Consider the following 26,128-nt stretch of genomic DNA (forward strand, 5'->3'; position numbering starts at 1 on the left):
AAAGTATCAATTTGTATTTAGGCTTTTGACAAAATTTGATACTCATAAAAATTTATAAATATCCAAGAAGAGAGGAATGGCACTCCTAAGCCATGATATGATACTGTTATCAGATGGTAGGATTTTCAATTCTTCAGCATTGCTCTATATCTCTTTCACCTCTCATCCATTAGTATTGGCTTACTTTATCCCATAAAGAAGGCTCCTAATTATGATTTCAATATTTTTCTGTCATCATATAATCAACATAAAAATAATATTTTCCGCGATTGATAATACTAGCGGCTCATCCAAATATATATTATTTAACCTGTTCATATTACGACAGTGTAATTTAAAACTGAAAATTTTGAAATTTGATGTGCTTTAAGGGTATAGCTCCTAGATAGAATTTTGTTTTTTGATAAACAATAAACTGCAAGGAAATGATAGGCCCACCAACCATTTTTAAGCTTGCCGGGGCAGAGTGTGTGTTCAGCTCTCAGCTGATTGCGTGTCACATTCAATCTTCAAAGAGAAGTCAGAAAAGAGGTTCCAAGTGGAAAAACACTTTCTCCATTATCAAAGACTCCTGCAGTCTTGCTACCTACTAATTCTTCTTTAGAGGAGAGAGAGAGAGAGAGAGAGAGAGAGATATCTTTCCCGGAAACTCTGGTTTTTTCTGGCCGGCGACCGGGTTTTTTTTCTGGGGCGGGGCAAGATGCTAGACCGTCGAGGTGTATTCCTCACCTTTTTCCTCCTCCACCTCCTGGTTTTCTCTGAATCGCACAGTTTTAACCACTTCCACCGAAAGAAGAAAATCAAAGGACCCATCAAGACCCTAGTGGTTCTAGTCATGGAAAATCGCTCCTTCGATCACATACTAGGTTGGCTGAAATCGACTCGACCGGACATCGATGGTCTCACCGGAAAAGAGTCGAATCGTCTCTCTGTGTCTGATCCTAGTTCGCCGGAAATATTCGTCTCCGACGACGCTCTCTTTGTCGACTCCGATCCCGGTCACTCTTTCCAAGCGATTCGAGAGCAGATTTTTGGGTCGGAGAATTCCTCCGCCAACCCTGCTCCCATGAATGGCTTTGCTCAACAAGCAGCGAGCATGGGCGAAGACATGCCAAGAACGGTTATGAGTGGCTTCAAGCCTGAGGTTGTACCGGTAACCACCGCTTTGGCGAACGAGTTTGCCGTGTTCGATCGGTGGTTCGCTTCTGTACCTACCTCGACTCAACCGAATCGGTTTTATGTCCACTCGGCCACCTCTCATGGATGCCAGAGCAATGTAAGGAAGGACCTTATCCATGGGTTCCCTCAGAAGACTATATTCGACTCGTTGGAAGAGAATGGGCTTAGTTTTGGGATTTATTACCAGAATATTCCTGCAACTCTCTTCTTGAAGAGCTTGAGGAAGCTTAAGCACATGGTTAAGTTCCACAGTTACAGTTTGAAGTTCAAATTACATGCCTTGTTGGGTCAGCTTCCCAATTATGTGGTGCTGGAACAGAGGTACTTTGATGTGAACTTGTTCCCTGCAAATGATGACCACCCATCTCATGATGTTGCGCTAGGGCAGAAGTTTGTGAAGGAGGTTTATGAGACACTGAGGAAAAGCCCCCAATGGAACGAAACGGCGTTGTTGATAACATATGACGAGCATGGTGGGTTCTATGATCATGTGCCTACGCCGATTTCTGGTGTCCCCAATCCGGATGGGATCCTTGGGCCTGACCCATTTTACTTCAGGTTTGATAGGTTGGGTGTTCGCGTACCGACGATACTAATCTCACCTTGGATAGATAAGGGGACAGGTCAGTTTCTGCTTCTTGTTCTGTTTACTTAGTTCTGGAGTTGAGCCTCTATGGTAATTGATGGTATTGCTCTTTTTGATCGCATTAAATTTTTGTCTTTGATGCATGATTCATTCTGACATCAATATAGTTTTGCGTTTGTCTATTAATTTGTTGAAATGATGAGCTTTCCCATTTTGTATTAGTTGGCATGTAAACTATGAATAAATAATGTTGACTGTTTTGAATTGATGGGCAACTTGATGGGCAACTTGATGACCAACTCTATTTTGGGGTGACGAGTTTGCAGAGATGAACCATATCCATATTGTTTTTGGGTCTAGTAAGATTTTAGGAATTTGCTTTATTTAGGAAGATTGTCTTTGATTTTATTTTATTCACTTTTTTTTAAAAAGTTGGATTCGTAGGATTTAGAGTAGGAAATAGAGTCCTTTTGCAATTTGTTTCCTTGATTAGGGTAGTTTCCTATTTCAGTTAGGTTTCCCAATTTTTTTTTTTGGTCATTCTTTTCTATAAATTGGTTGTAACCAATGGAGAAATGAGATTGAGATGGAAAATTGAATGGTTTATGTGGTATGAAGCTTGCGGGCGTGTGTGCGATCCTTCTTCCCTCCCACTCTTTCGTGCGATTCCTCTCTCCCTCCCCTGCCACACTGAGAAATCTCAGGGATTCTTCCCTTCCCCTACCAGCCCTCCACCAAACATGGATCCTGTATGGAGGCTTAGGCGTAAGAGGTGCAGGTGGCAATCCATTGATCCAATGAACTGAAAACAAGTTTTGGGTTGTTATGATAGGTTGGGCTTTATTTTCTTGGGTTTCATTGTGACAGGTGTCACAGGCCTAATTTATAAGCCCGTATATGGGGGTTTAATAGCTTTTAAGAGTTCTGTCTTTTGTCTATTAAGTCAAATCAGTATAAGAGAGTGATTATGTTACGTGTAGGGTTTATTTTGTGGTTATTAGCATTGTACGTGGGAGGCAATTTTGATAGGCAGTTATTGAGTCAAAGTCATAGTGGGAAGTTATTTGAGGTAATTGATTGAGTAGGAAGTTCTAACCACCTGTAATTAGACTTGAAAATCCCAAATTATGTCTAAATGGAATGAGGTAGGCTTCCTCTGTAATGCCAAAACAACCTGTTATCTCTCAAATTTCTTCTATCTCCATCTTTATTTTCTTTTATTTACTCTCTGTTTTCTCTCCCTTTCTCTAGTGTATGTATCAGATTATGAGTCCTTTTATGAGTCAATTTGGGAATTTAAAAGGTTATATATTTGTATACAACAACCCCCATCAAGTGGACATATTTTGAGTAAAGAATTTTGAGTGTTTTTCTAGAGTTTTGAAGTTGTTGAGCTTGCATACAGGATTGGTATGTCGGATCCGATCACCCTTCTAGTTTTGTTCATCTTTCTTCTTAAGTGTGATCTTTCTTCCATCTTCTCTTCTACTATTCTTGCTATTTTTATAATTATTACTTCTCAGCGGCACTGCTGTTTTCTTCTAAATTCCAGTTTGCATTATTCTTCATATCTCTCTCTAGTTAGTGATCTGTATCATCTCAAATTTAGTACAACAGTGTCTGGTATGTTTTCCTATGGAATTCTGATGTCAAATTTTGATTCCAGCGACTAGAATTCTAGTTCTAAAACTGCAACTCTGTTTTCTGTCTGCCACTAGGAATTGTCTGTGCAAGTCATACCACTTCTCTCTTTTCAAAGATAATACTCTACCAGTTTTCGAGCTTGTTCTGAAATCTCAGTACAGAGTTATAAATTCTCTTATTTCTTGTCATTTTTACTGGATGCTTTTTTTTTCTTTTTTTTCTTGGATGGATTTATGTGGAACCTTAGGTTTTGCTATGGAATTAGTCTCCTGCTGTTTTGGAGACTTGGCACTTTTGGTTTGCCTAGACTGTAGCTCGAATATGCTTTCACCAGTGAAAGTTAATGGCCTTCGACTGCATGCTTCTCAAACTTCTATTTATTTTTATATGGATACTTAGGTTCAGTTCCTAGTATTAAGAAGGTCTTTCTAGATTCTTATCAATGACCAAATCAATAAATAAGAGAAAGAAAACTATTACTCTGGATGATTGCATTAGCATATTCTAATCCCCTTGAGCGTGTTTATGAAGTAGGAACTACTTCCATCCAGATATGCTTATCTTTGCGGATACAAAGGAATGTTGTCTGTCACGCTCAATGGTGAAAAAAATTATAGTTCTTCCCTCCCCCCCTGATGCAGATATGCACCCGTGCCATATCCATCTGGGTATCTGGATAGAGATGAACCAGATCCATATTGTTTTTGGGTCTAGTAGGATTGTAGAAATTTACTTTATTTAGGAAGATTGCCTTTGCTTTTATTTTATTCACTTTATTTTCGGAAGTTGGGTTTCACATAGGATTTAGAGAGTCTTACAGTATCGGTTTGCTTAGTTATGGTAGTTTCCTATTTCAGTTGGTTTCCTTTTCTATGTATTTTCTTTTCTATAAATTGGTTGTAACTGATGGAGAAGTTAAATTGAAAAGGATGAATTGAGTTGAGTGTTTGTGGAGCCTGCGGGCATGTGTGCGATTCTTCTTCCCCCCCTCTTTCTTAGTGTGATTTCTCCCTCTCCCCTGCAACTCTGAGTTTTCTTAGGGATTTCTTCCCTTCCCCTACGAGCCCTCCACCACCCTCTGGCTCTCCTCACACAGATATGTTGAAAGCGGGGAGGGGACGGGGGGTTGGCATGTGTGGTTCTGATGGAAAATAGTGGCTCTTGGCTTTAGTTGTGGCCTTTTGAATCTGTATTCTTGTTGGTATTGTTTCTAATGGGTATTATCACGAAACCAATTCCACCCACTACTAGAAGAGCTTGATGTTATGGAATAAAAATCAGTAGGAGACACAAATTTTAAGAGAGCCCTCTCCAACACTAATAAATAGAATAAGTTACTTTGAGCTATTACCCTAATGTGGGAAGCACCGAGTGTTGTAAATTGCGACATACATTTCGGCAAGTAGCTGAACTGATCCTGTATCCTTGAGGTTGTATGTTAGAATGAGGGGGATACAATTAAGGTTCTGGGCATAAACCTAATTTCAGCGTTTTCAGCCCCTTATTTCCTTATGGATGGTAAGTCTGAAGATGCATTAAGCAGCTGTCTTTGATTAAGGAAAAGGACCATGCCACTAATAGAGGGATAGTGATAAAATTTGAAAATTGTGTTAGCAATCTATGATTCTTAAATATGTAAAAGAAAAATTGAATTGCAGCATTTTCTTGAACTCTAACTTGGAATGCCACCCCCTACCCAACAGAAAAAAAGAGGCCCAAATGATTGACTTTAGGTTTTGTATCAGAATTTGTGTCCACATGTGTTGGACATGGTGCAACTCCCATTTTAAAGTTATTTTGATGTCCCTAGGTAACATAGACCAGAAAGATCCATGGCTGGATTGGTGAGAAAGGTTGAAGAAGGGTGAAACCAAAGTTTGTTGGGTTTCGACTGAAACTTGGCTGAAATCCTTTAGTTTTGGTGGATGGTTTCGTTTGACCATTTTGGTGTTCAAATGGTACCAATTTGGTCCCGAGGTAAGGAATAACCAGTTACACCAAAAGAGGCAGTCAATACGCCCAGAACCACTCCCGTAACCCAAGTCAATTCACGAGGTTTTTTAAATCCACCAGTCAAATACACACGAAATACGTGCAGGATCATCATTAGAACCATCATACTTGTCGACCATCGATGAACTGATCGGATTAACCAACCAAAGTTAGCTTCAGTCATTATGTATTGAACAGAGGCAAAAGCTTCGATAACGGTCATAGTCTGAACTTCGCAGATACCCTAATTAAGCATCTCTAAACACAATGGAACCCTTCAGATTGTAAAAAAACACACTCAAAATGTTAGTTTGGTTTTGTACCCTAGGTTTAGAGCTCCATATGCTAGAGCTCAGTTAGGGAGAGAGTTGTGTCATGATGTAGGAATTATATGTTTTGTGCTTGTGTTGAAGCAAACGAGTACAATATGAAGGTGTATATGGGTTTGCTGCCAACAATTCCTAAGGGGGGGAGATTGTTGGGCATATAGTAGATCGTGTTGTCATTGTTGGATAACATAGTTAGAATCAACACACACACATTGTTGGCAGTTTATACAGTCCACGGTTCAAGGTATCGGGTTTTGACCCTTGGGGAGACCGAAATTTTGGTCGAAACTTGGGAAATTTCGAGGAAATGAGGGAATTTTTCCTGGTTTGGTGGAAACTTAGTTTTCGACCCTCAAATAGTGTTTTTTTTTCCTGATTTTTTGTTTACATTCTATTTCAGACATTTCTAACACATTCACATCATTAGTTTCATAAAAAAATAGAAGAAAAAAACACATAAAGTCATACTTGTGTGGTGAACCAAAGGTTCGGTAATCATTACGCTAAGTTGTTGATTGAAATATGTTATAGGTAAATGCATTTTCAAAAACAGAAAAAAGCATTAACATGCAAAAAAAAAAAATTCGGCCACTGTGAATGCGTATATCGGGTCCTCCTAAGTAACATAAAAAATTTACATAATTCTACTCTATTTACAAGTATATTCTATAAAAAAAAAATGATTTTTGGGGAAGTTGGGACTTACCTTTTTTGTCCATATGTAGATGAAGTAATAACCACCCTTAGATTCAACTTTGTTAGGCAAAAAATGAAAATCTCCATTGTTTCCCCAAGTTTCCCACTCCTAGGAGAAAAAATTAAGAAGAGGATCGAATTCTGCAAAAGAAGGCTTGGGTTTCTTTTCAAACTAACTTATATAGGACCTGGTTCAAGTCCAACCAGTTGGTTTGGTAGAAATTTCCCATGTTTCGGTCAAAACATGGGAAATTTCGTCGAAACATGGTCGAAACCTGTGACTTTTAAATGTCACAGGACATATTGTTTCGACCGTCGGGTTCTTGAACCATGATACGGTCAACTGTGAGATGTACAGTGGCAATACTGACAATGATAGTGGCAATTGGCAGTGTGATAGTAACATTAATGTGTACATGTGAGTGACAATGTATATAGTGATTTGATAACACCTGGAATGATAGGAAGTGTTGGAAATGGTGCACAGGTGATATAGTAGTGTTCACAGGCGTTAGATGGTATATTGTGGATTTTTTGATAATGTATAGTGTTTACAAGTGTATAAGAAGTACTGGACAAGCCAAACAATGTAGTATGTCATGGCAAGGGCCATGTGGTCATTTGACAGTTTGAAAGTAAGGGTCACCATGTGTGTTAGTGTATTAATGTTGATTTAATGATGTGGCAGTGTACAACACTAATGAGTTGGAAGCTATGGAGAAGTCAGACATCGTGTTAACAGTGTAGACAAGTCAGATTAGTCGGACGGTGTTTAGAAATGTTATTAAGTCATCCGGGCATAGTTGTCGTGACGTCTTGGCAACCCAAGGCTTTGGAGAGGGTCCAAAATCAAGGCGACACCAACAAGGTGACTAAGACGCCTAGACAACTATGCATCTGGGCATGGAGGATGACATTTGGCATCCTATTATGGCCTTACACAGTGTTTGCCAGAAGGTGGAAGCAGCATGTAAAGGCCATGTATAGTAAAAGTTACGATTTCATAGGTTTATGTAGTGGCAGCGTGTTCAGAGCTAGTTTTGGAAGGTCTAGTTGTAGTTTTGGGTGGAGCATTTTTCATGAAAAATGTAGCTCTTTGAGTCTTCTTTCCAACGCCATTGGAATTGCATCATTCCGAGTTTGGGCGAAGAAGTTATCGCAATTCTCGTGCGGTTGCAAGAAAAAGAATCAAAATGGGAGAGTTTTTGAAAAGATGGGCAAATTTTGGATAGCTTCCGCGAGCTTTTCTTGCAGAATCAATATAGAAACAGTAGCTTACTCCTTCCCCATGCTTTATTTTCTCTCTTCTGGCATTGGAATCCGTGCAAAGCTCATTGAAATAAGCATAATATGCCTTTGATTCCATTTTGGGGCTTTTTAATAGTTTGGAGCATTGAGAATGCTACACTGGCATGCACTAGACCATTAGATGAGAGGCTGAGATTGAGCCACTTTGACGGATTTTAAATTCGTGGCTCTTGTGAAGGCACGAATAGAGGTGGAGTACGCCGATGCATGAGATTCTATCGCGTGGCTTTTTATTGGCTTGGCACATTGTTCTTGGTCCTCCGCGCAACACAGAATGAACCGTGTATTGATGGTACTATGGTGTATGACGAAGTATGGTACATCGTTTGACAAATTCCGCTTTAGACAACAAGATCGCATGTTCGTTCGTGAAGATGAGATTCATTAATCCGATGATGAAATTCCACCCGCACTTTGAATTGCGATCTGATGGCTTTGAAGCAAGCTATTTGAGTACTCTATGTTTTGTAACTGCATGTCGCTGCTTCGTTGTGTATCATATGTCACGAAATTTCATGAAAATGATAGATTTGCCTTTGTTTAGCCTTGCAATCTTCTAAAGGCCATAAATTTTTCATTTTAACTTTGATTTGGATGTGGCTTCTGCCTACGGACTCAGAATGACGAGGAGAATGTCCTTGAAGAGAGAAAACACAAAGAAAAGTTGCAGAAAACACTTTTCTCTAAAGAAGTTTTATTAGTGGGTTTCTCGATGTTTGTTCTCATGGGAAAATGTGCAATGGTCTAAACTTCTTCCAGAGGTGTCGTTGGTTGCACCATTGCAGGATTACTCTACAAGATCCTTAATTGTCAATCTCCATTGTGAGTTTATAGCTTGAATGTTCAGTTGAAAAAAAAACCCTATTATGATTGAATTTAGAGAGAAAGAAGTTTAAGAACAGTCACAATGTTCTCAGAGATGCAAGAGCCATCGTAGATGGTTTGAAAACTCAAGAAAGAGAGTTCAAGCATATCATTAATGTACACACCCAATCTTCATTGTCCACTTGTCATAGACTGCACAAACACCAATTGGCTGGGGTACCCCAATATTACCAGCCTATAGTGCGTGTGCACCCTTGCCTCACAACCAATAGAATGGCTAAGCCTCCAAGGTGTGCACACCCATCTGGCACTTAAGCACACTCCAACACAATTGCATAAAGTAAACAAAGTATTGGACACAGTGATTTACGTGGTTTGGTAGTGTGCCTACAATAGTTCAGGAGATGCAACTCTTGCTTCAATCGATGCTATGACAATCGGCAAGGGTGACAACCCCAATGGTGAGTTCTGGCCACAAATACGACTCAAGACCACCCTCCCTTACTTCAACTCTTGACGATCACAAAGTCAAGGACTACAATCCCAAACCCTAGACAAGCCCAATTTGATAGGTTTACAATATAGAATTAAAAAATAACAAATCCCCCTAGATATAATGGCCAATATTGGCTTACAATCAAACTAGGTATTTTTAACTGAATATGCAACCTAGAAACTCACAATGGAGATTTACAATTAAGGATTATTTATTCTAGAGTAATCATGTAGCCAAGGGCACATTTGGAATGAGTGTAAACCGTTGCATGCTTTCCCATGAGCACACAAATCGAGAGAACCATCAATGAAGTTTCTCTATATTAAAAGTGTTTTTTGCAATTTTTCTTTGTGTTTTCTCTCTCTTCAAGGATGTTTCCCTCATCGTTCTGAGTTCGTAGGTTCAAACCACGTCCAAATCAGAGTTAAAACGAGAAAGTTATGGCCTCTGGAAGATTGCACTACTAACTAGGAAATCTGTCATTTTCATGGAGTATCGTGACATGGGGCACATAACGAGGTAGCAGTGGCATGCTATTATGAAATTTAACAAACTCTATCAACTTGCTTATGAGTTGTCTGATTGCATTTCAAAACGCGATGGAATCTCTTTCTTCGGATTGGCGAATCTCATTTTCACGAATGTGCATGCGATCTTATTGTCTGAAATGGAACCTGTCAGATGGTGTATTGAATTACATCACACACTATAATATTGTGAATCCACAGCTGATTCTGTGTTGCGTGGAGTACCGAAAAATATGTGCTGAGCCGATAAAAAAGCCTTCACCTGCTGCTTCCACCTTCTGCCAAACACTGTGCAAGGCCATAATAGCATGCCAAATGTCATCCTCCATGCTTGATCTTGGATATATACATATATGAATTGACCAAGAAACTAAGTTAATGGACCTACGAGGAGCAGTATTTTCCTGGTCGGACTGTGTGGTTGCACGGCTGAAAGTACCTACTGCATTCCTGAAGGTCTTCAACTATGTCCATTTCAAACATTGATATGTCAAAATCGGTTTGTTAATGGGACTAATTGCATTGATTGTAAAAACTTAAGAAACTACAATTACACTTCACTGTTGCAGGCTGATTGGACCTGCATTGCATTTAGCAAATCTTTCTGTGCTTGTATTGATACTTGGGATTTAGATTGATGATGACATAAAGCACTTGTCAATGCTTATAAAGTTATAAATGCAAAGTAATTTGGCTTACGAGTATAATTAGAATTAAACACCAGCCTTATGTTGTGGTTGCATAAATTGCCTCTCCCAGTGATCTTGGACTATCTGGATGTAGCTCCTACCACCATGTGGTATCGCCACTGCCACGTGGTCCATCATATCTAATGATGCGTACAAGTGTGGTAGAGTAGGCTTCTTCTCAGAGTCGACCATCTTCAATACCTTCACCATTGGCTCAAGTAAAATAATGACATTCTTCATGTTGTGCCAGAACTGCTTATTAGAGATGGCTTATTGGGCTGCTCTACCCCCTGAAGGTCTCGGCTCCCTCAGCTGACAACTTCTGTGAGGAAGACATAGATCTGAGTCCTAACATTCTCTGCCTCAAAGCTCTTCAAGGTAATGTAGTTGGTGGCAAATCAAGTGATGCCTGCCTAATCTAAGTCCTGCACCACCCCAGATCTTCAGTAGCTGTAGGGCATATCCATGGTTGTACACAAATGTGGTCACTTATCTTGCTCTCTCGACCACACTTTGTACCGATGTCTTTTTCCCCATGCCCTTCAGCATGAGATCAATGCAGTGGGCTGCTCAAGGGATCCAAAACATGTGGTATCTGTTATTGTTCATCAATCTCTCCCCTGCCTTCTTGAAGTTACCACTGTTGTCCGTCACTACTTGGACATCGTTCTCGATCCCACCTCTTGGACCACCTCCCTCAACAAGTTATAAATATATTTTGCATCTTTTTCTTGGATGCATCAATGAACTTTTTTATTATATGAGGAAAAACTTTAAGTAAATAAGAAAGGTTCAACATATACATTGACAGCTTTCGAGAGTTTCCAAACTCTAGACTTCACAGCCCATTTATGGGCAACATAAACTCAATCTCTTGACATCTTCACAAAACTTATACTCAAAACAATCTACTAAGTTACGTATTTCAAAAAGTAAATGAAAAAGATCCTTAGGCCAAGTCTTAATATTCCTTCCAGTTTGCTTGTCTACCACCTTTTGACAGTCTGTCCAGACTGTTACATGCGGCCTCCCCTGTTCTTTTTCTCCTTGCACCCCTTGATAAACGCCTCGAACCTCTGACCTTGCAAACTCCCTGCAAAACCATTATTAAGATACACTGCAGTAAAACAAGAGTTAATTAAAAGTATTTATGCCCATCCAACATCTCCATTGGACCTTTCGTAACTGCCAGCAGTAACAACAAGATGTGGGGTCCCCTGTGATATTCTGTGGTACTCATATTTGTTTCGAACACGGGACATCCATAAGTTGGGAACTACAGATAACCTGATCTAAACCCGGAGGATAAATCTTTAGAGATAGTTTGAATTAAACTTATGGGATAAACCTTAGTCTGCTTAGATATCACCTGATTCTGGCCATAGTTATTAAGGTGTCGCCTAGGTGATGACCTTGATTTTTTTCCTTCTTCCCTCGCCTTGGGTCACCTTACGCCTTGATAACCTTGATTCTGACACATGTCACACATCCAATTGTAATAAAATGAGATAGCCAAGAGGAACCATTCTTCTTATGAGCTCTGTGTATCTCCCGCTCATGCATGTGTGTAATATGGTTGCTGCCCTCACTTGCCATATTTGTCTCGCCTTTGCCTCTGTCTCCACATCAGCAGACAAAGTCCTCATCAGTATCAAAATCAGACTCCCCTGCTCTTGCCTCTGCCTGTATCTTCATAGCTGCCTCATCAAACTCTTTCCTTGCCCTCCGCTTATCTGACTTCCTCTTTATTCCTCCCTTCATGAGGGTGGCTATGGCCTTCTGTACCTCAAGAGGAACCGTGGGTCATTTGTCTACATCCCTTTTTCCACCGGGCAGATGCCAACTTCAGTCTAGTGGCCCCACATCTCATAATTCTCTTCCCACAATAAGTGCATTGAGAATTCTTGGTATTCCCTAAGGTACACCATGCTTCAATGTTATGTCACCCCCATCTCCTGAGCAGCCATGATGTGCTCTTCTTACACTTTTGCAACAAAAAGTGTCACATTGTTAAATTTTCTACATCAATTAAAAATCCATTTACAACAATAGAAACTATTTCCTAATTTCAACTTAACTCATATTTTTTTATTAATTAAAACTAATCTTAATAGATGTAATTAACTAATATGTAAGTATGGAACAACACATAAAGCATCATTTTGAGTTGAAAAGACAACAACAATACTTAAAAAAAAAACCTGAACAATATTTATTTGGTAAATTTTTGAGTTTTTTGAAAATAAAATATTTTTAGCAGGAAAAAAGGCGATACGTGAAGCGGTAGAATGACCAATAGTGAGTTCTTACCCAGTAAGCATTAACACTATCTTTTTATAAAATTTGTTGCAAAACAGTAAAATTTTGAATGAAAAAGATAAAAAATAGCTTTATAATAGAAAATTTGTGAAGTGGTAGATTAGCTTCTGCTATCTAACATATAAAAAAAAATGAAACCTAGCCAATACATATTTACCCTCTATTTTTTTTTTTTTTGGCAAAAATTTACTTTAGGAAAAAAGCGGTATACCTCAAATTGTAAATCTTTAAGAAATCTCCCTCAAATCCACCAAATGCTCACCGTAGATGACTTGTAGAAGATTTTCCAACATGTTCCATCAAGATTTGCAAGGGGAATGACAAAAAAATTCAATCCCAAATGTTTGGTGTCAAAATCCGAGGTTTTGATCAACTTTGTTTGATTGAAATTTGGTATTCAGGTAAAAGGATTGTAAGAGTTTCGGCACTATGAAACCTAATCATCGAAACATGTTGAGATTTCGACCTAAACTTGAAAGTTCTGGTCGAATTTTTGCATGCTTGTAGGGTTGACACTCATTTCGAAGAGTTAAAACCAAAAAATTTTGTAATTTTGAACCATGTAGTGAGAAGTGATATGGTGCAATTTATATTTTTATAGGCATTACAAGACAACAATGAGGCAAAAGTGAATTGGGTTGAAGTAATGAAGGCATGGTGCAAAGTGGAATGGCGGAATGGCAGAATGGAATTGATAAGATCCCGGGTCACAAAACCCTACTTTGGAATTTCTATGGGCCCACCCATAGTTGTCACGGCGTCAAATCAATCCAAGGCGGTGGAGGGGTGGCTAATCGATTTGGCGATGAATCGCCTATTATGGCATTGCCATGGCGGTCAAATCGCCCATGTGTCATTTTTTATTTTCCTTATTTTCTAAAGTTATTTAGTATGCTACTTTTTTATTTCTCCTATTCTCTAAAGTTATTTAGCATGCTACAAACCTACAATATATACCCTATAACATATAAAACCAACATTAAGCAACATCAAATAATAAAAAATCAACAAAGCCCTATCAAAATCACCCTGCATTTTACAAAAAATTGACCACCTAGTGAATCAGGCGTGACCTGGCATCCATGGCGGTGTCATGGTGACGCCTATCAGCCAATGGCGACCGCCATTTGTGAGTCACGTAAATCGTAGCACTGCCATGAACTTCTTTTTCTGTCAGGACGCCAAATCGCCGATTTGGTGACGCCATGACAACTATGGGCTCACCCAAGTGAATAAAATTTCCAAATATAAGCAATGGCAATCCTGTAATTAAATTGAAGTTTTTAACAACTTTTAGGAAAGATTGTTAAAGATGAGACCCAATTGAAAACAAATGTTTAAGTAGGGGTATTTCTGGAAATTAAAAATGAAACGAGAATTACATGGAATCAAGGTTCAAGAATCAGGGGCTTGTTTGTAATTTGTGGTAGTTGCCTTAGTATTAATTAGACAAACAATTCCATCTTCAACCTCCTGACCCCAAACACAACTTGTGGCAAAGGGCACTTCCTGATCTACTCAGCCTCTCATTCAATGCGCCAAATCACAGTAAAGTTTAAGGGCAGGTTCGAAATCCATTCCTCTATCAAACAAACACCAAGAACAAACCGAGGAAACAACATCAATCTCCGATTTCATTCTTAGTACAGAGGGAGCTTTCAGAGCTTTCAAGTATGATTTCCTATGGTTCAGGTCACCCTCCTGTGTAGAAGCAAATTTCCAAATATCAGCCCACAACTTGAAGGAACTGTGGAGTTCTAGCAATCTGTTTTCCAATTAGGGAGGTTAATCACCAAAGAAATATGGAAAAGGAAGGAGCAGGAGAGGTTACTTGAAAGAAGGAAGCTCTAACCCAGTTGGGAGAGAGAGAAGGGAGAGAAGGTAACACCCTCCACCATGTGGAACCAATCTCAACTTTCAAATCACTATTCAATTCTATCTTCAATTGTTGGAAGGCCTTGCATATCCCATACAATCTCTAAAACAGTGGTAGAGTTTGAAACAAACTCCATTCTTACCTATCGACTTGCTAAACAAAAATAAAAATTTAATAAACATCAAATGACAAATATAAGTCCAAATATATAAATAAAACCCTACCAACCCCCTTGGCCCAAAAATCCTTTTGGGACAGGTTCGTCTTAGTCAGGGTTTCCAGATTTGGTCATGCTGTACCAACCATGATATTGCTACTGCATCAGGAATTTGTATGTAGCCCTAGTAGTCAGGATTAGGCTTTATGGCATTAAGCTGGGTTTGGTTGATAAAATCATGGGTCAACTTTTTTGTCCTCCCATTTCTTGTATTATTTGGAACTAAGCTCTTCTCATTTTCTTGTTGATGAACTGATTTTTGGGTATCTGATACAGTTATCCATGAACCTAGTGGGCCAACCCAATATTCGCAATTTGAACATTCTTCCATTCCTGCTACTGTAAAGAAGCTCTTCAATCTGAAATCAAATTTCCTGACAAAGAGAGATGCATGGGCTGGGACCTTTGAGAACTACTTCAACTTCCGTGACAGTCCGCGAGGTGATTGTCCAGGTTTGTGCTAATCTCTTGGTATACTAAGAAAATAAATTGCATATCCTGTGTTGTTTGTGGAATTAATTGTTTCATTTGTTGATTCATTTTAATGAAGAAAGAAGCATGGGATGGTATTATATCAGGATCTATAAGTCCTCGCCTCTCTAACACCCAACTGTGGCTGTACTGGATGATTTTGGTTTGGAGTCTTTCATTTTTTACTCCTATTTTTGAAACAAAATTATTTTCCTGACCGGCTAGGTTTTACTAATTTGAAACATGAAATCATTTACCTTTTTTTCGGTGGTCAATGGCTGTGGTCTGTAAAATTATCCTCCGTAAACATATGGCTAGTCATCCAGCTAATGCAAGTCTTGGGTGCATACCTGCTGTTATTTTTGGAGTGGCAAGGTACCTTTTTATTATCCTATTAGTTTTGCAGGAATTGTTTAGAAAACCCCTAATGTGTATTAGTCTGCAGAAAAGTTGCCAGAGGTTAAGACTTCGCTGAGGCCTGGGGGACCGAAGGAAGACAAAAGCCTTTCAGAGTTCCAGTTGGAGTTGATTCAGCTTGCAGCCCAGCTCAACGGCGACCATGTTCTGAATACTTACCCAGACATTGGCAATAGCATGACAGTGGCTGAAGCCAACCGGTATGCTGAGGATGCTGTGGCCAGGTTTCTGGAAGCTGGAAGAGCTGCCTTAAGGGCTGGAGCTAATGAGTCTGCCATTGTTACCATGAGACCTGCCCTCACAAGTCGAATCACCGGTGGAGTCTACGGGTCCCAGATTCAGAGTCATTGATGACCCCACCATTATTATCATTATTCTGATCGATGTAAATATGATATACAAATCAACAAATGGTTCTGTACTATATTTGGAAGTTGCTCTACTTCTTTTGGCTTTTGAATAAACAAACTGGTCAATCCTAGGGTGCCCAAATATATTCTGAAGTTTAGTGTGGCCCGGGAGCAAGGACTGTGATTTTGGTATTGTATATACTCTCAGTCATACTCTCATAGCATGATTTCAAGGATTAAGTGGTCTCAATGTCTGTCAAATTTAAATAATAAACAACAGCTCTACCACCCATAAATACAAAATATGACAATGGCCTTGTACGGCTCACTTGTTTCATCTGATCTGGTTTTGATCTTGTACACCCGTTTGGTGCCAATAGCAGTTTTACTAGGAGGCAAGTGGACTGAGTCCCATGTATGCTGCTTTTGCAAGGCTTCTAGTTCTTTAGATATAGCTTTCTGCCACAGAGGATTAGGAAATGCTTCCTGAAAAGATGTAGGTTTATCGAGTGCAAAGAGTAGAGAAATAACAATGGAAGTTATCAAGAAGAACTAATTGTTCTCGTCCATATAGGATAACGATGAGAGAGAGTGAAATTGACTCACTAGACATGAGGCAAAATTATCTTCTATTGTGAGATCCGTCATTGAGGGAGTTTCAGTGGGAGCAAGCTCTTGTTGGATTTTAGACTGAACTTCAATAGGCTTGTGCGTAGTTGCATTGATGATGGGGGTAGGGATGTGAATTTGAAATCAAAATCGTTTATCGAAATCGAATCGAGCTGTTTACATCGAAATTGTAAAATCGTTTAGTAAATGGTTCAATTTTGGTTTTAAGTTTAAGACTAATTAGCTAAATGAGTCGGTTTGGTTTTAACCGTTTAACTTGTCGGTTTCAAATCAAATTGATACCGCGAAAACCAAACCGTTTATACCGTCAAAATCGACCCATTTAACTCATATAGCTATTAAATAGAATAAAGGGTTAACCGATGTGTTTTCGGTGCTTCATGCTCTTTAACTTTAGAGCACTAACGATAAGTTGTGTTCATTAGCCGCTTTGTTTGTATTTCACTTTCTCCATGTAATATTTTATTTTTGCTTAGTTGTTTAGTTATTTTAACAAAACAAGATTGGTTTAATTTAAGGAAGAATTAAGGATCATAGAAGTTGTCCAATAGTCTATTCAATAATTTACTCTTATTATGTAGTTAAATCCTTGTTTGTTCAATGCCTCATTTAATTTGATACAAGATTGAAGCATTTATTAACAAAAACAAATTTCGGTAAGCATGCGAATAAATTAGCAAACAGATTGCTAGCCATTTAGAAACCACATAGATTAAACCGCGATCAAAACTGTTTAAAACTGTAAAACTGACATTGTTTAAAAACCGTGAAATAGAAAACGATTCCGATTTTAGAAAGTGCAACCGTTTAGTAAATGGTTCGATTTTGGTTTCAACCAAATATATGTGAACCGAACTGAATCGTACCATATACACCGAAACCAAACTGATTAACACCCTTAATCGGATTAGGGCTAGCTATAGGAGAAAGAGGGGAGCATTGATTGGTAAGCAATTTTAGTAGTTGATCAATGGACAATGAGTCATGTGACCGGTGTTGAGGAAAGGTATATAATAGGCTATTTTCACAAAAAACAATTACAAGAAATTCTTCACCTAAGGGCAATTGGATTAGAACATCTATATCTTTTGGATGGGATAATGACTTCTGTCTAATATGACACAAATCCTCTTTATTTATAATAACAAAGAAAAAGTTTTAGAATATTACAATGGCCATTAAACCCCTAAAAGACTTAAGGACCCGTTTAGAATATTATAATTTTTTTAATATTTTCCTTAAAGTTGGTGTATAGATATCACATATAACTTACAGATAATAGGATGAAACATCTTATGACTAAGACCTTTAGTAAATACATCATCCAGTTGTTTACTAATGGGAATAAAAGGCATAGTGATAAAACCCATATCCAACTTCTATTTTTTGAAATGTCGATCGATCTCAATATGCTTGGTTCGATTATGCTGGATAAAGTTGTGAGCAATGCTAATGGTAGATTTGCTATCAGAAAAGAGCTTCATAGGAGGATAGCAGGGACGATCAAATATGTGAGAAGATCATGAATCCATAGGAGTTCACAAATGCCATAAGCCATAACACGAAACTTTGCTTTAGCACTAGACCGGGAACCACGACTTGCATCTTGCTTCGCTATATAACAAGGTTAGCACCAACAAGGGTTCAATAACCAGTAGTAGACCTGTGGTCATCAGGAGAACTCACCCAATTAGCATTTGTGAAGTCCTCCACCTTGAGGTGATCATGAGGAGAAAAAAATAAACCACGTCCTGGGAAGATTTCAAGTAATGTAGAACCGCAATACAACTTTCATATGTGTTGAGTAAGGATCATGCATATACTGACTAACCATGCTGACAAAAAATGCTATGTTAAAGTGTGTATGAGAAAGATAAATTAAGCGCGCCACTAATCTCTGATGTCTCCCCTTATCTATAGAATCACATTTCTTGCTACTCAGTTGACCATTAGATATCTCTTGAGACGAGAAATCTTGCCAGATCATCATTAGTAACAACAATATCATGTACATAGACTATCAAGATTGAAATCTTCCTGCCAAATCTCTTAATGAACAGAGTGTGATCGACATTGCTTTAAGAGTAGCTTGTAATAATCATAGCCTTGTGAAAAATGCTCAATCCAAGCACGAAGGGATTGCGTCAAATCATATAATGTACGCTTCAACTTGCATACCATCCCTTGGGTTTTGTAGCAAGTGAACCCAGAATGAATGTACATATACACTTCCACTTTAAGTTCCCCATGAAGGAAAACATTCTTCAAATCTAGCTATTGAAAATCCTAATCTAAATTGGTGGCACAAGATAAGATAACACACATTGTATTCATTTTAGCAACTGGAGCAAACAGGCATTCAATTGATGAGAAAGGCGGAATTGAAAACCACGTCACTCTAGTACTGGGAGGAACATGCATCGCAAACATAAAGAGCATGCTACCTCACAAAGGTGACGATTTTTTTGCTCAGCAACCCCATTCTGAGTTGGATCTCCACACAACTAGTCTGATGGGTCATCCCATAGAAGAAAGAAAAGCTTGAAAGGACCATTCGAAGTTTTCAAGACTATTGTCGCTTTGAAGGATCTTATTGGTAGCACCAAACTGAGTATGAACCATGCGGTGAAATTAGTAAAAGAAATGGAAAGTCTCGCCCTTAGTTAGCATCATATAAATCCTAATGATACGAGAATGACAATCAATAAAATTGACAAACCATCGATACCCATTGACACACAGTGGGATGGATCCCAAATATCAAATTGAATCAATGAAAAAGGAGCGGTACTTTTGTTTCCAAAAGCAGAAGTAGTTCAAGTCTGTTTGACTAATACACATGCCTAAAAAAAAAAAAAAAAAACTAACTCGAAATACAATGCTTAAAAGAAGGAAAAGCTTAGTTAAAGTTTCCAAAGGAGGATGTCCCAACCGACGATGCCACTATAGTAACTCAAAGATGGGAAGTGGCATAGAAAATGTTTGTAGAGTTTGACCAGAGACCAATGTCGAGTCATCATCAAGTAGATACAGAATACCACACACCCTACCAGAGTCAATCATTTTCCATATCACCAGATCCTGAAAAACACAATGAGATGGGAAGAAAATGTGACTTTGCAATTAAGACTACTAATGGATAATAAGTTAGTAGAAAAAGATAGAACATAAAATATAGTAGAAAGGGATAAAGAAGGAGTACCACTAACAGAGCTCTTTCCTAAAATAGTGCAATAACTCTCGTTAGCCAACTTGACCTTACCATTACTAGGATAGGTAGTTTACTATGAGAAAATAGACAAACAACCTGTCTTATGATCAAGCCCCAAAGTCTATAAAATAAGGGGTAGAGAGATAGGCATAATATGGCCACATAAAGAGATACCTGGCTTAGAAGGGGCAGAATTAGTAGAACTTACAGTTGCTGATGGAGGAGAATCCGGATGTGTTACAAGACACCGAATGGTAGTGAGCTCATCAGATGATAGAAAAGAGAACATGAAAACCTTGATCACATGATTGACCTGCAAATATAAGGTTCATAGGAAGTGAAAAGAGGGAACAAAAATATAAGGAGTTGTTTAAACTTTACCAATACAATTAACATGCAATATATTACCATTAACTGTATGTATGGAAGGAGAATGAATTACATGAGTGGTATGAGAAAATATTTTATGATCAAATGTCATATGATTGAAAGCACTAGAATCGATGTACCAACAAGTACATGAAGTGGAAGACAAGACAGGGACATAAGAATTATTACTGGGAGTAGATATAGGCTTACTGAAAAGCTCCTAAACATTAGCTTCAGAGAAGTACACAGGAGAAGTATTCAGATGAGAACCAAAATCAGCCGAGATAGTTGCAACAGAGTTAGATGCAGCAGTATGCCGTGGAATTGTTTTTAAATGTTGATTTCGCTGTTCTATTTTTTTTTTTCTTCTGAGGATAGTGATACTTCAAATGGCCATGTTCTTTATTGCATTGAACTTTGCTGTAGTCAACCCAACTAATGGAAGTCAAAGGTAGACCAAGAATGGCCAAAACCACATTGAAGTTGGGAGAGTGAGATGTTAGAAGAAAAGTGCAGTATAATGGTGCAAGCCCAAACGATCTAAAATGATTAAGTGCCATTAGATATTGTATTATTTGAGACTACTCTTGATAGACATAGTAATTAGTAACATTCTCTTGAAATTTCTAAGTGGGTTCCATTAGGGACTGTTGGGCCCAAAGAATAGATATCTTCAAATGGAATTAAAAAATGGACTACCCTTTGACCTGTTTCATGGTGCTTATATCCAGTTCCAATTTGGATTGACAGACAAAATTTGTAGACATATACCTCTTTGTTAGAAAGTCCTATGCTTTTTTGCTGTATCGAACTTTCCCAATTGCATGCTAATAATAAATGTAGTAGTGTTGCGAATCCAACTAAGAATTTTGTGATTGTTAATTTCCCAGTCTGAATTTTGAAGTATATTTAGGATCAACATATTCACTAGTACTAGAAGGGGGACTTTGTAGGAGCAATTTCCTCATAAACTTATTTCCAAATTCCATATCCCTAAAGAAAACTTTGAATCTGAGCCCAATGAGTACAATTGTGATACCCTACTTTCTAAACCCGCTCTAATTTCCAGTTTGTTCGATTTGATCTTGCAGGACCTGAACCCGAGCTAGCCGAGGCGAGTACCTTATGAAACATGATGACAAGGGTGACTCTGAACTCAGGTTGGCCAGATGAATTGGGGCCAGTACCTAGTGAGGTTCGCGTGCCCAAGCCGTATACTTGCATGTATCACCGGGCCACGTTCACACAATAAGATACGTAGCTGTATTTTATGATTAAGTGCGCGTGTTAATCAATTATCGAGAGTGAAATACGTGTCGGCGCCGAACCTCATCGAAAATTCCAATGATTCGGCTAAGTTTTGACCGATTTTGGTGGGTGGTCATGGATGGGTCGGATCCACTAGTGTGACCTACCACTCTGATTTTTAGATATTTTGACGCCACTATAAATAACATTTATTGCTTTCTTCACCCTCATTTATTGTTTTACACAGTGGGTGAGAAAAGTAAAGAAGAGAGAGAGAAGGGAAGAAGAAGGAAGATATGGGGAAGAAGATGATTGTTGTGCGTTGCCGGGGTCAGACCTCTTGAATTTGACACAGGATTAACGACCCTTATCTCGAGATCTAAGTTTTGAGGTGAGTAAAGTCTATATTTCTTAAATCCTCATAAAACCCTAAGTGAAATCCTATGATTTGGGTAGGAATCTTTTAGATCTTATTAATCCCTCTTGGAAATGTGATTCTAAGGTCTAATAAAGGACCTACATGTTATTTATGAAGGATTTTGAGGAAGAACTTGTAAGATTTGTGAAGCATTTGTTGATCTCTTGAGCTAAAGAGAAGATTTGAGGTTTTTGAGCAAAGAGGTAAGATCCATGCTTGTGACCTTGGATCGACCCTAGATCTAGGTTGGAATCATGTTATGGAACCTTAGATTTGTGAAAAATGTGGCCGAATTGACCCGTGGTGGTTTTTCCAAGGTGAGATGAGGAATGGAAGAGAACATAAAAAATCCTGATTTTGAGTGGTGGGTGCCTGGAAATGGTCAGACTCACCAATTCGGAGCCCACCTGTCCTAGTTGAGCTGCTGGCTTGACCGACGAGCAAGACTGGTGGGTACCTGGCTCATCACTCCTGGCTCGTCAGTCCAGGAAGAGCTGCTGGCTTGATCGATGAACAAGACCGGTGGCACTTGTCCTATCACTCCTGTCCCATCGGTCCAGGCAGAGCCTTTGGGTCGAGCGGTGAGCAAGGACTGGTGGGTACCTTGCCCGTCGGTTGACCCACCAATCTGACCTTTTGGGTTTCGAATGCGCCCAAATTTGTCGAGCAACCTTCTTTGGTGATTCTAAACTTGTTGGGATCATCGTACTCCGTTGGTTGTGAACCTAAAGCGGAGTCATACTAAACTTGACATCTTTTATGATAGGTTGTACTAGAAACTTGCATCATCACATGCCGGATCTTCCTCGTACTAAGGGTGATCATTGTACACAATTAGGTAAGTGGGAAGAGGACATTGATTTTATTTTTGAAGTGTTTTTGTATCAGTCTATTATTGTTGTAGACTAACTATGTTATCATTTCATTATTGTTTGTAGACTAGTCATCCACGGGTGCCATTTGCATGCATTGATGTGTGCATTATGAAATTTCATTTATGATTTGACATGCTGATATCTTTAATTATTAAATGCTTATTCATGCTTTGAATTTTGAAATAGATGACTTTAATTATTGAATATGGTGCATTGCTAGATTAGATCATGGAGTCAGCCTGGAAACGAATGCATTGGTGGCCCATGGAATGGGACGCGGTGGCATTATGCAGTCGTACTATCTCATATAGGAGTATGTAGTTAGGAATGACATAATCCTGTGCTACGACCCTTCCCAACAGGAGTATAGGTGTTGGGCATATCACTGGGGGGAAGCCTGAGGTTGTGTACCAATGGTGGCAGTTAGAAAACGCCTGACCGATCATTAGGACGATCAGCAACTTTGGGGATATAACAAGAGGGCCAATTGTACTGCTTTTAAATTAATGTAGGGCAAGACCCATTTCAATTTAATGCAGGATAAGGCCCATTTACTTTTTTGGTACCCACGACTGACCTTCTTCGGTAACCCTATGGGCGTATCACGGGATGGGGTTCGCGGCTCATACCAAAGGCATACACGCACTGTGGTTGCAAGTAGCACATGACCTATGACTTAGATGTGATGTGTAGGTGGTCTAAGATAATAAAAATGAACTTGCATACATATATGTGCATTTGTATTACGAATGATTGCTTGCTCTTTCTTTTCACTTACTAAGCTAGTGAGCTCATCCCACGTGTGCACCACTTTTTAGATGATCTTGCAGGTTATCCGGTTGAACAGCTAGAGTTGGGACCCACTGTGGAGTTTCCAGCTGAGGACTGGTGGGTCCCTGAAGATCTTGGGCATAGGGCCGAGTGCCCGTGCGAGAGTTGTGTTGCATGACAGCAACACTGATTCCAACATAAGTTTTTTTTTCATTAATTTATGATGTTACCCCTTTTGTGTGCTGGATAGTTAAATTGTAACTCTTGTGTATATATCACGCTTACGGGCCCACATGTATATGTATTATGTAATACAATTTGGGTATCAAGAGTAATGTGATATTTACAGGTATGTACATGTTAGACTTTTGCTGAAATACAGAACTTGCTTGACTTAGTGTACGTGTATGTTGTGTTGTGGTTACTGTATCAGATGGTCCTGACAGGTTTTAGGTTAACAGTTATTAACTCGGTCATCGGTCCGATTCTGTGTGAATGGGGTGTGACAACAATTGGTGCCATCTAAGATTGTCTAGATAGGTTGGGTAATGTTAAGAGTTTCAACAATAAGTGGCTAGACTGGTTAGGATTGAGCTAGATTGTGGAATAAGAAGCTTGGTTTGGTTCCTAGAAGGTGGGGTTGAGGGTTAGTTCAAGAGGACTTGGTTCAAGGTTGATTCAAGTGGATTGGGTTTAATGGTGTTGGTTTGGCTTAGGAGTCAATATGGGTGCATGAGTTGATTACAGAGAAAGGGCTTTTCAGGAGGAATGTTCAGAGAAATATTTTCAAGTAAAAGTCATTTATAGGAGAAAAGGTCAGAGAGGGGGCTAGTGTGAGGGACTAGTGGGGGTTTCGTGGACCTCTCCTTATGAAAAGAGAGGTATGTGTTCGACAATCTCTATTGATTGAGAGTAACCACTTAGATCAGGGTCTAGGACCCATAACTAAAAGAAAAAGAAATGATTCCATCCAATTGTCTAACCACGAGTTAGTGGTCATGTCAGCTTGCAATATGAGGAAGGGGTTATGAACTTTGGTTCGTCAGGAAAAAATCGGACTTCAACCATAGGTACTTAAATTGGTTAGCTAGATTTGGTCATATATACATGATATCACACATAATAGAAGAAAATATATCCAAACGAAATGGAAAAGAGGGATTAAATTCACATACTTGTATCCAGTTAGCTTTACATGGTTAGTATATTGAATGTAAAAAAAATATACTAATATATAGTGTGATAAGCAGTGTAAAACCCTAGAATCTAACATTCAATACGTTGGGAAGGTAAGGTGAATAAAAAAGGAAGGGTAAAATCGACATATCTCTGTCTGGTTATTCTACATTGTTAGTATAAACAATATAAAGTAGACACGCTAAATGGTAGAAAAATTAAGACAAAACTATCCCTAACATTCAGCGCATTAGAAATATGATGAGACTATCCCTAATATAGCATTGTGAGCGCGGTGATCGAGATTATGGAATCTTATTGTACAATCATCATACATATCATACATAACAAATCATACATGGAATGCACATATTCATAATTAAAATAACACTTATCTCTCATCAATCAGGCACAAACATATAGACTTCAAACAATACATAGAATGCAAGACACACTGAAAAGGGAAACTACCTGTGCAAAACCTTCACTAAAAATAGAAAAAAATTATAAAACTATGAGAAAATATATTTCAAAAGAGAATATCTATGCCTACGAGTTTAAAATAATTTTATGAAAATGCTATGAGAAAATGCATTTAGATGGCCTGCAATGTGAGATTCCATGAATATGAATCTCAGATTCTCGACAAACTAGCATGGGGAATAAATTATGAAAAAATAATGAACTAGATTTAAAACTTTTTAGAAAATTAAAATAGATATATGGTATTCTAATCTACAAATTTTAAAAAGAAACTTTTGCAAAATAACATATGAAAATTCATGTAACAGATTGCACTTCATTGTTGCCTACGGGGAATAATAGTCAGTTGTGCTCATTAGAATTACAATAACTCGATGTAAAAAATTCAAAATGAGATGCTAGAAAATGAAAGTGGAATTAGACATACCCCTCTACATTTTTGGTGAAAGATACTTCATGGTTGTAAGGGTGTAGACTCAAGTAATCTTAAGTGCAAACCATAACTGATGCAGTGTACAACAACAAAGCTCCAAAGCATGATTCCAATGTGTGCATCTCAAAGGTAATAACGGTTTGAACTTCGCAGGGATCCCCCAAAATATGGGAGGGGTTTGGTACTTGGGACCTCTTGCCTCTTGGTCAACCAAGGAAGGTGTGGGGTTGCTTCCATATATGGGGTTGATCTCCTTCCTTCATGGAGAGAAATTGACGTCTATATATAGGAAGAATATATTTTCTAAGGTGTGGACAAATCTTTATTTTCGTCACATGGGTTTCTAGAGTCTTCTAGTGTTGTATAAGTCTTAGAATGTGCCTAGATGCATGCCTTGGGCGGCAAGTAGGAAATCTGACCGACATATGGCCCAAGATCTATGAAATCCCTAAAATTTAGTAGCACCAGCACAAAATGGACTCTGACTGTTATAAAACGGAATTTGTCTAATGTTGGCATAGCTGCATTTGGCATAGTGGGACTGCCATCCTACTTGTCCAGGTGCATACACCAGTACTTTTTGGATTAAACTG

General features: G+C 38.7%; 1 protein-coding gene across 1 annotated transcript; it reads left to right on the forward strand.

Annotated features, from left to right (window-relative positions):
* Positions 1–502: 502 nt before the first annotated feature.
* On the forward strand, positions 503–16,063 carry LOC122062765 (non-specific phospholipase C1-like). Its single transcript, XM_042626412.1, has 3 exons — positions 503–1,802; positions 14,960–15,136; positions 15,600–16,063. The coding sequence occupies exons 1-3, from the start codon at positions 701–703 to the stop codon at positions 15,920–15,922; spliced, it is 1,602 nt and encodes a 533-aa protein (XP_042482346.1). The 5' UTR covers positions 503–700; the 3' UTR covers positions 15,923–16,063.
* Positions 16,064–26,128: the final 10,065 nt, after the last annotated feature.

This window comes from Macadamia integrifolia, unplaced genomic scaffold (assembly GCF_013358625.1).
Source record: "Macadamia integrifolia cultivar HAES 741 unplaced genomic scaffold, SCU_Mint_v3 scaffold1102, whole genome shotgun sequence".
Classification (NCBI taxonomy): Eukaryota; Viridiplantae; Streptophyta; class Magnoliopsida; order Proteales; family Proteaceae; genus Macadamia; species Macadamia integrifolia.